The sequence below is a fragment of the Anoplophora glabripennis genome, unplaced genomic scaffold (genome assembly GCF_000390285.2).
Source record: "Anoplophora glabripennis isolate ALB-LARVAE unplaced genomic scaffold, Agla_2.0 scaffold18, whole genome shotgun sequence".
In the NCBI taxonomy this organism is placed as follows: domain Eukaryota; kingdom Metazoa; phylum Arthropoda; class Insecta; order Coleoptera; family Cerambycidae; genus Anoplophora; species Anoplophora glabripennis.
Window position 1 is genome coordinate 1,859,526 of NW_019416221.1, and position 14,195 is coordinate 1,873,720.

Here is a 14,195-nt window from a genome sequence, read left to right on the forward strand (position 1 = left end):
CTTGTAGGTACATTAAATAATTTGTATTTCGAATATATTTTAGCGAAATGCAACAAGCTTTCCCAAAAATTTTTAGAAAAAGAATGTACTTATAGCATAGCAAGACGGCGTTTTTTTCAAAGTGCCAATTTTTCGATACTGACGCGGACCGCGCTACAGGACCTCTGCGGAGTCAGCGTAGAATGTGTTCGGACGCCCACCCAAGTTACATGCAGTTGCACGCTACAACCTGTTCAAATTTCTGTGAAATGTGTTTTCATACAATTTCAATCCTGATATGAAGTCGATGTATAAATAGCATTGGGCTGAATGAGTGTGGCGGAGATTTTTGGATTTCTTTAAAATATTTCATGCACAATAGATATCCCTACTAGTTTATCTCAAATAAAATTGACAATTATTTTGCTAATTCGATAACGCAGCAGTAAAGAAATATATCAAATTTTTGCAGTATTTAATTCGTTAAATATCGCGTCTTTTATTGCAAATCTCTAAAGATCCTGGCGCTACTACAGCATATTTTATTCTAGCATCGATAGTGGAGCCTAGAGATAATATTTTGATGCAGTGACGTCTGATTCTAGGATTTCATTGACGCAATTTGAACACTTTATGGAAATGTATGTAAATTATATGAAAATAGAAAATCTCTAATAGCTCTTAAATTATTGTTAGAATTACATTTATTTTGGTCAGGTTGCGGATTTCATATTTTTTAACCTATTACGTTTCGAACAGCGGAATTTCGTTGTTAAGCTTTCGGTGACGTCGGATTTCAAAAGTATGCAGCATACACGCAACTTTTTGATTTTAGTTTTTGCGTTTTTCACATTTTTGTAGACAGTTCGATGAATTTTGTAATTCTGTGGCCCCGATCCAGGTAAGTAGATAAATCATTTTGAATTATTTTTGTTATAGGGATGTCTAGATTATGGGGAATTGGGGAAGCAAAATTCATCTTGTATGCGGTTGTAACGTCTTAAAATAAATTTTTAATATTAACTTCCACATGTTGACCTTTTTTCATTTAAAGTTTATATAATTTAAATGTTGGAGCACTCAAATATCAATATTTTTAATAACAATAAACAGATCTAATCTTTTCTGAATAGAGGTCAAACTTTTGAAGATATCGCTGTAACAAAATAACCACGAGCCTTGAAAACAAATGTCAACTCTCAATATTCCTAATTATGTCATTAGTGTAATAATATTTTGGGATATCACCAACTTTTAAAACAAGCTATTAACTTAAAAAACAGCTGTCACAAATTTAAAATTTCACCTCGATATTCACGTTCGCGATAAAAAGTTTCCGAGCTAAACTGCTTAAGCTATTAACTTGGAAAACAGCTACTAGTAATTTAAAATATAATCTCGGATAAAGGATAGGATTGAAAAGCTTCGAAGATATATCTCTTTATAGAAAAAAGTTTTTTTTAGGTTTATTCTTTAAACCCTTTTTCAAGTCGGCTATACCAAATGTGGCAGCAAATTTAGTTGCTATTTATAGTCTAGGAGCCAGATAGGGTTCCATAGCCAATCGGAGTGCCACGGCTGCAAACAACTTACTCATATGTATTTTGACTTCCTAAATCCAAAAAACTTGGTCGCAAAGCCTGAAAGTGGTCAGTTTAATTGTTATTAACAAATTAAATGTTTAAATGGCTGTACAAAGTTTATTTTTATAGCTACGTACGCGCGTCTTTTCACGGGTTTTGATAAAGAAACACTAAGGCATGAAATGATTATTATAATGCGAGGAACAATATCCGGTAACTTTTTTGGCTTTTCATCGAAGTTGAATATTAAAGAAAGCCTTATAAGCAAATAAAACAGCATTTTCGTTGAAATTTCACAACTTTCTAAGCTGCCATAAATTGTTAAATAAATAAATTAATAAATGGAACTTATTTATCTTGTAAAATAAAGTTCAAGCTTTAAAATGAGAAGCCGTGCGTCTCAATCCGTCCAATAGAACCAGAGAAATGGTAAAATTGGTGCAATAACTTTGGTTAAAGTTAATCTTTTTTAATTTTCAAAAAAATATAAAATGATTGTTATGAGAAAACGTAACTATTAACGTATAAAATATTGTACTAGCTATACAAATAAACTTTTTACAGCTATTTAAACATTTAAATTGTTAATAACAATTAAACTGACCACTTTTAGGATTTGCGATCAAGTTTTTTGTATTCAAGAGGTCAAAATACTTACGAATAAGTTGTTTACAGCCGTGGCACTGTGATTGGCCACGGAACCCTATCTGGCTTCTAGACCATTTATTATATTTAACCGCATTTTCCATAACTGTAATGATTATTGCAATGTGGAGCCATTGTTGCTCCTTGCGGAGTAACACCGATAGATCTGTCCCAGATTTACCCACACTGTTGTCCCAAACCTTTACCCTTTTAAAAAAATAATAAGAAAATACATCAATCGTGTACTTTCATGATGTAATGTAAGGACATAAATAAATTCGTTTTAAAATAATCTTGTTATTAATTATCAAATTGGTATGGTTAGAAAAAGAGAGGCTGTGTACATTCCCCCTTTTGTCAGATCCATAAGTGAAAAAATGCTTCTTTACACACCTGTTGTATACAATATTTTTTCTATTATCGTTTTCTAGAAATATACTGTTTTTGTATACAATAATTGTCCACAGAAGTATTAAGCAATTAATAACAATATACTTTTACGTCTGTAAGTATAATAAGAATATAATTTACTTACCTGTGTATTAAATTAAGAAAAACAATATATCATTAATTTTTATTGTTTACACGGTAAGCGCATCGAGAAACTATATACTGTTTTTTTTTTAATAATGATATTGCACATTCGATTTATTTGAAAAAGAACCCTGTGCAACGAAATTTCGAAATATGGGGAAATACACACAATTTGACTTATGAACAAAATTCTTACAGATGCAGTATACAAAAAGAAAAAAGAATTAGTGTAATGATTTTACTATTAATTATTAACATTTCACATAGAAATTATATAACTAATTGTGTTTTCTGAAGCACAGAGATTTTCCCGTGACTGGGTATCGACACATTTCCATTTCAGGATATGTAGATCTGTCTCATCTACAAAATGTACAAATATGAATGTTTATAAAACTCATTTTCTGAGGTCATAGGTATTTCACAGAAACAATCGGTTATTCGGTAAGATTAAATTACTTGAAAAATTGAATGCTTATACTTACCTATTTATAGCGCGAGATACGACCACTTTTTTGTTATTCGTTGATCAGCTGCCGCAGGTATATAACATTCAAATCCGTCATGAAGTTCTTGTTGTTTGCTTGTGCATTTCTTACAGTTTTATCGGCAGTTTATGGAGCTGTGGCAATTCAACTAGCAGATCCGGGTACGTATGTATTTTGAAAAAATATAATAAAATCTGATTACCTAAGCAAAGTATTGCTTTTGGGGTTTACCATCATCAATTTCATATTTATAGATGCACCCCTGTGTTTTAATATATTTTGAATTTACCTAAACAGTTGATTTACACGATTTGTTGGTACAAATTTGTTTGTCTAAAGGCTAAAAAATATTTACTTCAATTTTGGAGCTTTCTTTAGCAATGAGATAATTTATTCCACTTTCTTAAATAAAGGATCGTACTTAAAAGCATTAAAAGAGTCTGTAATTAAATTATTATTTAAATTTTAAGATCATCCAGGTCATTGCTACTCAGACGAATTTGGCCAGATGAATTATGGAGACGAAAAAACACTTGAGAATTGTGTGAGGGCATTTTGTAGCGACGATGGGACAATATCACTAGCATCGTAAGTTTTTATTTTTAATAGTTTTTCCAAAACAGAGGACATAAGCAAAACATTAAATTCAACTGGTACATTAAACTAAATAAAATAATTGTATTATTTGGCTCATTGAAATTTAGAAGTAAATAAAAATATGTAAATTATTTTAATTGATGTAATGTATCAGCAAAATTACACTTTTAATTTTTCTTCCTTAAGATTATTGTAGATTTTAAATTGAAATTATGTTGTTAATTCTATGCAATATTTATACCTGTGATTATTTTAGATGCGGACTTATCGCAGCACCTTGTGGATCTATACCAGGGGATCTATCCAAACCATACCCAGATTGTTGTCATAAAGCAAAATCTTGCGAATAATATCGTCCATTTAGAATAATAGACTATTTAGTTGTGTAACAATAATTTATAACATCTAATTAAATATTAACAAAAATTGCCTTTTTTTTCAAATATTGCATCATTTTATTTGACTTGATTTACGAATTCTGTGTTGAATATAAAATTTAGTTTATCTTATACTGATGATAATGCTGCTGAAAATGGCGCAGATCAATTTAACTAAACATTGCCCCTAGGTTACCGGACTTAAACCCCCTAGATTTCTTCGTTTGAAGATTTAAAAAACTTTATACCTATGCTATGTCGATCGACGATATATTTGAACTTGTTTATCAGTTGAAGAAGAGAAAAATTAAGGTGTTTAATGGTGGATACTTTCAACATATAATAGGATTATTGCAGTTTAATTCCCTAAAATTTATGTAATACAGGGTGTTTGAAATTTCACCGACAACGTTTGACTGCAAATTGACGACGATAAATAAATACGATCTACAAAAAAAATAAATAAATAAAAACTTTTTGCTTTTTGAGTTACAGGCCTTCAAAGTAGCCAATAATAAAAATAATTTAATTAGTAACTTCATAACGCTTTTACCGATCGCGTTAAAATTTGGCACATTTATTTGGACTATTATGGCGTATTATTTCTTAAAGCTTTAGTCAAATCGATGTACTGGGTGATAGTTTTCTCCGGTTACCTCTCCCTTTTAGCGGTCAAAACTTTTACAATGGTCGTATTTTGTTAAAACTGGCAGCAACATTGAAAATGTTTTATTTAAAAAAAAATATTGTCCCTTGAGAAAATCGCTTACAGAAAGCCATTCTTGAGATTTATTTTTAAGTTTCAGAATTTAATTAATTATTCTCAATAATTGTGAACTACTATCTAAGAAATGTTCGAGTTTCTCTTTTAAAAGTGGGAAAAAATACACAGAACTACTAACAAAATTTTATTTAATAATTTGTATTTTCACTAGAGAATAAATTTTGCAGAAGAAATCGCACGAAACAAAATATACATCTTATATTTGTCTTTATTCCTGTCTTACGACACGTGTGTTAATAGACGTACACTGTTCCATAAAACAATGACAGGAATGTATCCTATATTCAATAAATGAAATTTGTTTTAGTTCCGATATTAAGTCTCTAACACTAATACTCATTACCACTATTTAGTAAAGTTAGTACTTTTAAAATAAAATAAACTTTTTTTAAGTACGATTTCCGGTGCGACGGTATTATAATACAATAATAATAATAATAAATATACATTACGTATTCACAAAGATTGGCAATAAAAGTCTTATGGCAGTGCTCCACAAAAGTAGTAGCAAAGAAAAAGGTAAACGTTTATTATATAACTGCAACTCAGTTACTAGCGCCATCTATGCGCTGTGTTATTTGATTGTTTATATGTCAAAGGTGACCAACATGCGATACCTTGCTAAAATAGACCGAAGAGCCTTAGGTGTTATATAATAAACGCCCGAAATGTTATAACAGTCAATGGGGACAGTTCCTACACGCTTAGAAACACTTGCGGTGGACGATTCCAGGTCCGGACTCGTCATACTCCTGTTTGGAGATCCACATCTGCTGGAAGGTGGAGAGGGAGGCCAGGATGGATCCACCGATCCATACGGAGTACTTCCTTTCTGGGGGAGCGATAATCTTGATCTTGATGGTCGATGGAGCGAGGGCGGTGATTTCCTTTTGCATACGATCGGCAATACCTGAAAGAGGGAAATCATGTTATTACACCACAAAGTATTGCAGACACAGGTATTACTATGGACACTGATATACACCTCAAGCGAAAGACATCGACGTTCGAAAATAGCTGACGTAAAGCTTCTAAACCTTCAAGGAATGTTTAACCTTGATCTTGATAAAAAATACCTGGCAAACTGTCAAAATATGAACTGCATTCCAACCTTGCAATATTTTTAGGAAGGCTCTGGCTCCCGTCCAAATCAATATTTACAGTTATGTTGCTTTAACCGAATATTTTCCATGCCAACGAACCGTTAGGAATTTCATTCATAAAATTGTCTTTCCGTTTTAAATATATGAATCGATGTAAGTAAAATGTAATAGAAAATAATAATTAGGAAAGTCAAAACCCAGTACTTACCAGGATACATGGTGGTACCACCAGAGAGCACAGTGTTGGCGTACAGATCCTTACGGATATCAACGTCACACTTCATGATGGAGTTGTAGACGGTCTCGTGGATACCGCAGGATTCCATACCCAAGAAGGAAGGCTGGAAGAGGGCCTCGGGGCAGCGGAATCTTTCGTTGCCGATGGTGATGACCTGTCCATCGGGAAGTTCGTAGCTCTTCTCCAGAGAGGTGGAGTTGGCCGCCGTCGCCATTTCTTGTTCAAAGTCGAGAGCCACATAGCAGAGCTTCTCCTTTATGTCGCGGACGATTTCCCTCTCAGCTGTCGTGGTGAAGGAATAACCTCTTTCTGTGAGTATCTTCATGAGATAGTCGGTCAAGTCGCGGCCAGCCAAGTCCAGACGAAGGATGGCGTGGGGTAGAGCGTAACCTTCATAGATTGGTACCGTGTGAGATACGCCGTCTCCAGAGTCCAATACGATACCGGTGGTACGACCGGAGGCGTACAGGGAAAGTACGGCTTGGATGGCCACGTACATGGCAGGTGTGTTGAAGGTCTCGAACATGATCTGGGTCATCTTCTCCCTGTTAGCCTTGGGGTTGAGGGGAGCTTCGGTGAGGAGGATCGGGTGTTCTTCCGGGGCCACGCGGAGTTCATTGTAGAAGGTGTGGTGCCAGATCTTCTCCATATCGTCCCAGTTGGTGATGATGCCGTGCTCGATGGGGTATTTCAATGTGAGGATACCTCTCTTGCTCTGTGCCTCGTCTCCTACGTAGGAGTCCTTCTGACCCATGCCCACCATGACGCCCTGGTGCCTAGGGCGACCTACGATAGAGGGAAAGACGGCACGCGGGGCGTCGTCTCCCGCGAATCCGGCCTTACACATGCCGGAGCCGTTGTCTACTACAAGAGCAGCTACATCGTCGTCACACATTGTGGTTGGTTTGGCTGGTTACCGCTGCTGTGAAGAAAATCACATTATAGTAATTTAAATATTTAGGGCGTTATTATCCTATGACGCCCGTGGTAACTTCAACATTTAATGTCCTATAGATCGATTTTTTTAAGTAGTTACATGATATTTACTTAACAATCATAACGCACTAAATGTCTCAACTTTGGACGATTATTGCAAAATATCAGACAAGTAGGACATTACATAAGTATAATTGTCATAATTCATAAATTAATTTATTGTTTATTTAAACCATAAATAAATTAAACTCATACTGACTAAATTGTTATGATTAATTTGAAAATGAATTTGTAAATTCAATCCCTATTCTATTTTTGAAAATGATACAAAAATTTTAAACTGAAAACAATATATCTCTTTTAATTCCGGATTAAATTAATTTCTTTTAATTTAATTTATTTTGTCACTTCGATATGTTATAAAAATGTTTTTACTTACAGGTAAGATAGAATTTTAGAGAAATAAAATACTAATTAGGGACAAATTAACAAAATATGAATTTAAAGTAAGTTAAATTTTGAAACAATACTCCTGGTGATAATAGGCATTTTAATTTAATTTATTTCTATTGTAAGTTGCGAGGCTAATTATGTTAAAAACTGATAAAAAATTTTCGACCAATATTTTTCTTTTGTACTTTATGAATTATACTACAAAAATAATTTGTTTAAAGCATTACCTAACACAATTCTAGTCAATTCGACCACTAACAGACAAAACGGCTGTACGCAACGTGCACGGTTGCCACGGCACATACACAACACCTCACCCTCACGCTGATACCAACCTCAAAGACTGAAAGATAGAGTGACTCGGCACTGGGCTAGCTGGGAAGCGAGTGGCGTGCCAACGGACGGCGTCGTTTTTATAGGGAACGCCGCGATTACTTAAAAATAACGCGTCAGCGCCCATTTATGGCTAGAGGGTCGCCGCGACGCATGTCGTCCGCGTCGACCATATAAGGCAGGCCGGTGATGTCACGGGAGGAATCTCGGACGGTGGCAAGGTGCACGTCCAGGGCCGGTTCAAAGTGGCCGTCTTCAGAGAAGAAATCCGGGTAATTATTTACCATAGTAGGACACCGAACATGAAACGGAAGAATAAGAAGGTTACTAAGTAGCGCAAATTTATTTCTAGGGGTAACAAATGAATTTAAAATGATATTTGGTAAAAGAAATATAAATATGTAGGTATTAAGATTTATTTAACTTTTATGTTCATTTGGCTAATAAAATACTAATAATAATCTAGTAGTAATAGTAGTAGTAGTAGTAGTGGTGGGGATTAAAGCTGAATTTAAAAAAAAGCATATTTCTACTTGTCGATAGATGTAATAATTTAATACAGCAAATGACAGAACAACAATCAAGGGTTACGAGGTGGGATACGTCTTGATATTTAACAATTTTAGATGAGTTCATTTCGCAAACTGACATTATTATTCTATAACACCCGTGATACTTTCGACATTTAATATATTAGTAGTCTCTTATTTAATTCGAATATTTTTACATATAGCTGCTATGCCATTTGTATTGACGTTAATAAATATTACTTTTAATTTATATTATTAGATTGATATATTTCCATGCCAATGTTTTTTAACAACTTGAGCTCTTGTGTCGTAAAGAGTTATTAAACAAACAAAAAGTTCTCTACAGGGTTGATGTAATTTTAGGACAGAGCAATCTATTACGATGATCGAGCCTATTAAAATTCAAGGTTACGTGATAGAAATGCCCAGTATGACACAGCTGTAAGGGTCTTGACTTTCAATAGAATTGTTTACTAATTGGAACTACAGGCCAACTAAATCGTCTCGTAGATGCGATATTTTTCACTGCTCGTAAAACTTATTAACTTGGTAGACACAGGTCGAACGATTTTTAAATTTTTTTAGATGTAGTGATTACCGATCCGTTATAGGAAATCATATGCGTCAGATTAACGAACGAAACGACAGTATATGATGGAAACCCCGCAGCTCAAGCTACTTCGCCGCCTTATTTATGCACCGAAGTGTCAAACTCAAGTTCTGAGCAGAAAAATCGTTTTACGCTTTTGTTAATCTCAATTTCTGGAATGCACCCGTCGACTTGATCGATTTTGTAAACATGTGCTCTTCAAAACAAAATACAGTGCTGTTTCTCGTGGTGAACGTACATAGGTATGTATAGGAATTAAAGGGGTTAGAGGATTGTAAAAAAACGTGGCCCTTTTACCGCATTTACCATATCCAACAAAAACTTTTGTGCTTCTTCAGCTGCTTTGGTAAAAGTAAGTAAAAGTAAGTTGTTCAAATAAAAAACTCGACGCTATCAGAAATGACATCTTTAACGGATGACTTGAGCCGACCCTGCATATGTCGCCCCGCAGGAGAGTGCCAAACGTGCATTTATGTGCATTATCGTTTTATTAATAGCAGATAGACCAATGGTGGCGGGTAGGCTGCCGCCTCTGGCATTTTTTAAAAGTGTCGAGTATGGGCTAAATATAAAGTGTGTCCTTTTTCGGTAATTATTCACACAACACACATACTTAATGTGAATGCTGTTACGTAAATATGACATGTCATGTAATTGCTGTTGCAGGATTGAAATAAATCAATGTTGTAGTCATTACTTTTCCTTAAAGTCTACAGGAAAAGTTGATAGCAAAAGGATGATAGTTAGGTAATGGCATTTTTCATGATATATTATAATTTGTGACGATTCTTTAATTTGCCTGCACATAATACTATTATTTTGTGTTTGCAATAAATAAAGTAAAAAACAAATCCACATACTGTAAATCTCATCAACTCATCATATATTTTTAATATATTATTCTGGCTTACAGAAAAAAAGGAACGAGTAGTTTTACAAGAATTTCTTCTAAATGTGCACTGTGCAGTTTGCGGCTTCTAGAGGTTTTTGTGCAATACAGAAATTTAAGGTGGCCATATTCCCGGCCGAGAAATAGTAAAATTTCTGACGTTTTTAGATACTGAAATCTTTGAAAGTAAAACGTGTAGAACAAAAGTAAGCACAAAAATAAAATCCTTGATGTTTTGTTTATTCATTGTTACCATTTAAATTTACTCAAATAAAATAATAACTAAAAAAAAGCGTTTGTAAAACATACGTTTGCTGTTATTCTAACCCCACATTTTAAGAATTATTTTCACGTACTTATAAATAAAAGTAAACAATTTTATATGTAGGACTAAGCAAGTAAATGTTATAAGAATATTTACATGTGGAATTATATATAAAAAAGTTAGTATTTTCGAAGATTTCAGTACCTAAAACCTTGATGGTTTGATCGTTTTTTTTTCCTGTTTATTCGTTTTACTGCGGCGTCTTTGAAAATAACCAGATGGCATGACATAACATTCCTATTATTTGATAAGCTTTAGATTATTCAGTTATTAAATGTTTGAAATTATTTGTCTTTGCGGAAAACACTATTTAAAGAATATGGGGCCCGGTTTAACTTCACAATGCCTTAAATAGTTAGTGTTGTACAGTGTTCAAGTTCAGAATATTGATAACTATTAAAAAATGTGTTCATTAACAACCGCTTTTATGATGTAAGTTAACTTTAACCTCATAGAATCTGATCTTTATGATTGTGTCTTCTTATTTCATTTTATTTTTATTCATTTACTCGTATCTGTGCAATGAAAATAAAATTAGATACTTGACTTAACGCAGAGTACAATGTACCTACCTATTCTATATCGGTGTCACTCCCATTGCTGCCAAATCATTCAGTATCTTACATTTTAGACTATAATATAGATACCTTGTGGGAGGATGTATTTAAAACATTAATTATTATTATTACCGAAATGATAATTTTCTATCTTCTCTTGCTCGATCAACTGTTGTGCGTGATGACGTTATCCGATTTTTTTTCAATAAAAATAAAATGTTCCGGATTCTTGCGGAACATAACTTTCTGAATCTTGTTACCTTCTCGTAGAGATAAAAAAAATGTGACTAGCTGCGATTGTCTTTTAAATGAGGTTAATATCGATACAATTGTTAAATTTATCACAATAGCTTTGTTCCTAGAGTAATCCAAACCATTTTCCAAAAGTTAGACGCATGCGCATTCCGATATAATGCTTAATTAGGTTAAAAATTCACCGTTTTCGATTGCTCTAGGAACAAAGCTAATAGCGTTTCCTACTGCGGAAAAAAAATTAAACTGAATTGAAGTGCATTCTCAGGCAATTTCATTGATAAACAAAATCTTTTCATATGCCATTCAGGGACAAATAAATGTGCATAGTGACCGCACCTGCGCTTCTATATCTGGCCACTACTGATGAATACCGGGAAAAATTCGTAAACATTTCGTAACATCGTCTGAACAATGCTAAAAATATTTAAACAGAATCGTGAAAATGAAAGTCGGGCTTTCCTACGCTACACACCAACGCATTTTACAGAGAAACAAAAATAAATTTCGTTGAGGCGTCAAAGCATAATCATAAACCGTGGGCTATAATTATCCGCGCCTTTCCTTTCACAATTCCACATTTCAGTACATTCACGTGTAGCTGTACACGTGCACGTGTTCGGATTTATTTTTAATAGATTTATATTTGGTACCTACTGATTCTTCTTCATTGACAATGTACACGTTTTAAATGGACCAAGAGTGAAGATCGTCGTAAAATATTTATGTACTTTTTTAAATATGTATTTTCAGTTATGATGACAATAGGCACATGTACATCCTACAAATAGCAACTCTTGTCCCCAAAAAATCTCCCAAGAGATACCGTTTTCTTTATACACAAAGGTTGACCTTGAGTATTCTTTAATAGTTTCAAGGGAGGAACTAAAATAAATGGATTAGTCCTGCCACACAAATGGGTAAAATAAATATACAAACACAAATCTAGCTTAACTGCCCAGTGGCGTACGGTCGGGGGGGGGGGATAAGGGGGATATATCCCCCCCCATGAACTCAGGTTTATATGCAGGTGATAGCCAAGACGCATAGATTTTATTTTATAATGTTTGAAATTAATATAAAATAACCTTATTCATTAATATATTTTTTATTATATCCCCCCCCAAGGGTCAATGCAGCGTACGCCACTGTAACTGCCATATTGGGTAAGTTTTCTGTATTTCTGTAATGTTTAAAAAGTAAAGTCTAAATATTTATTGTCCCCTTGAATCCTTGAAATGATTGAATTTTTAAGTTACTGAAGATTTTAGATTCTCTTAAATTTAGTATTTTTAAATTAATTACAAGTTACATGTTTGCATTTTGAAAGTACTTAAGCGTAATTTTATACAGAATGTCGGGAAAGGAATGGGACCATAATTCAGAGACAGCTTCCTTCGAAAATAAATTGCTTTAGTTTCCTGCATAATTTTTTGCAATATTTTAAACTTCAAGACACTAGTTGATATGTTATTTTCAAATCCTACATATCGTATAGACAGAGGGTACTTTTGGGGGGTAACTATCACCATGTCAACCCCAACTAAAAATTTTGATAAATAATCTCTAGACTGTTAAGGACCAAAAAAGATACACTTGTCTAATTTTGACAAATTCATGTTTATTTAGACTAATTGTACAGAGTGGTCTCGCTAAAATTGACCCCCATCCCCCTCCTTTTTCTTTGTTTGTTATTCAAGATACCAAAAGCAATGCAAGAATAAAAGGTGTAGGATCTACACGTATATCACAAAGGAAATAGAAAGTAGCTTTACCGAAATATAGGCTCCACTTTTTTTTTAACGAACCAGTGATATTAATAGCTTGTAAATTATATATGATATTTACAACAAAAAAGGTGGACGCAATTTTCACAACACCCTGTATACATACATACTTACATTTTTTTAGATTATTTCCGAGTCACCATATGCCATTTTTAAGCTTATCATTTAACATTTTTACTATCGAGCTTATTCGTTTGAATTTAGTTTTTTTTAATTAAAATTTTTCGATATCTAATTTGCTTCAAAAAATTGAAACAAAAAAATTCTTCAAAGGTTCTTTTTAAGAAAACAAAATTGCATTAAGGTGACTTGATCCATCAGTTCATTTTTTCACTCAGAGCTAGCGCCATCTGTTGGTTGATTTGTAAACTTTTAAACATTACTCAGTAAGGTAGGAACTGGAAGAGGTGGAGATAAAACGAGTTGTTCAATTTCTCATAATTTATTTAAAATTGTTACATCTATAATAAAAGGACAGGACTTTTCTATAGGCATTTAATGAAGTGAAATAAATCTGAAAATTTGTACACTAATATACAGATATACATCTAACTTGAAATACACTTAGTAGTAATAATATTAATATCAAAATATATTTAAAGAAAATCGTTATTTATTGCATTTCTGGGTTATTTTACAAACTTTTAGTGCATTGAAAAAATAAACCGCACGGAAATGCCATAAATAAATATTATCTATAAAATTGAGCGACTAGTTCAATCACAAAACCTACGAAAGATTGCAACTAATATATTAAGCGATTTTCAAAATATATAAAAATCGTTAGTGTCAGAATTTATTGTTTTTCGAGGAAGTCACACATGAAAACCTTTATGGTAGAAGCATTATTAAATTCAGTCTAGTTTGATGTCGGATTACTCGGCAACGATAAGAATTAAGAGTGGCAAATTTTAAAGTATATTAAAAAGTTTTCACAATAATTCTTCATAAATTCCAACAAGATTTGGCAAATTACGTTAAAATTTAAAAAGACAACATCGAAAAGATTAGAGCAAGTTACACGATATATTTACAAATAGTTGGAATGATCTGCAATGGCAATAAATAAAAATATAACCATATACTGCGCTCCCTACAGAATATAAAAATATATTTATTTAAATTCACCATAAAAATGATTCCAGAACGAAAGATGTACATTTTGTTTATTTCCTTGATATAACATCTACTGGAA

The 14,195-nt window shown here is 33.2% G+C and overlaps 2 protein-coding genes across 4 annotated transcripts; one reads left to right on the top strand and one right to left on the bottom strand.

The window, feature by feature from the left end:
• The first annotated feature begins 3,245 nt into the window (after positions 1–3,245).
• Positions 3,246–4,269, top strand: LOC108908253. Its single transcript, XM_018712222.1, has 3 exons — positions 3,246–3,390; positions 3,700–3,817; positions 4,083–4,269. The coding sequence occupies exons 1-3, from the start codon at positions 3,306–3,308 to the stop codon at positions 4,174–4,176; spliced, it is 297 nt and encodes a 98-aa protein (XP_018567738.1). The 5' UTR covers positions 3,246–3,305; the 3' UTR covers positions 4,177–4,269.
• An 829-nt stretch (positions 4,270–5,098) lies between these two features.
• On the bottom strand, positions 5,099–8,110 carry LOC108908261 (actin, muscle-like). 3 transcript variants are annotated; one of them, XM_018712237.1, is made up of 3 exons: positions 8,053–8,110; positions 6,299–7,250; positions 5,099–5,897 (listed from the first exon to the last, which is right to left on the bottom strand). In XM_018712237.1, the coding sequence occupies exons 2-3, from the start codon at positions 7,221–7,223 to the stop codon at positions 5,692–5,694; spliced, it is 1,131 nt and encodes a 376-aa protein (XP_018567753.1). In that variant the 5' UTR covers positions 7,224–7,250; positions 8,053–8,110; the 3' UTR covers positions 5,099–5,691. The 3 variants fall into 3 exon arrangements, with proteins under 3 accessions (XP_018567753.1, XP_018567752.1, XP_018567750.1); XM_018712236.2 differs by having other exon boundaries at positions 6,299–7,247; positions 7,945–8,088; XM_018712234.2 differs by having other exon boundaries at positions 7,945–8,088.
• Between the last annotated feature and the right edge of the window lie 6,085 nt (positions 8,111–14,195).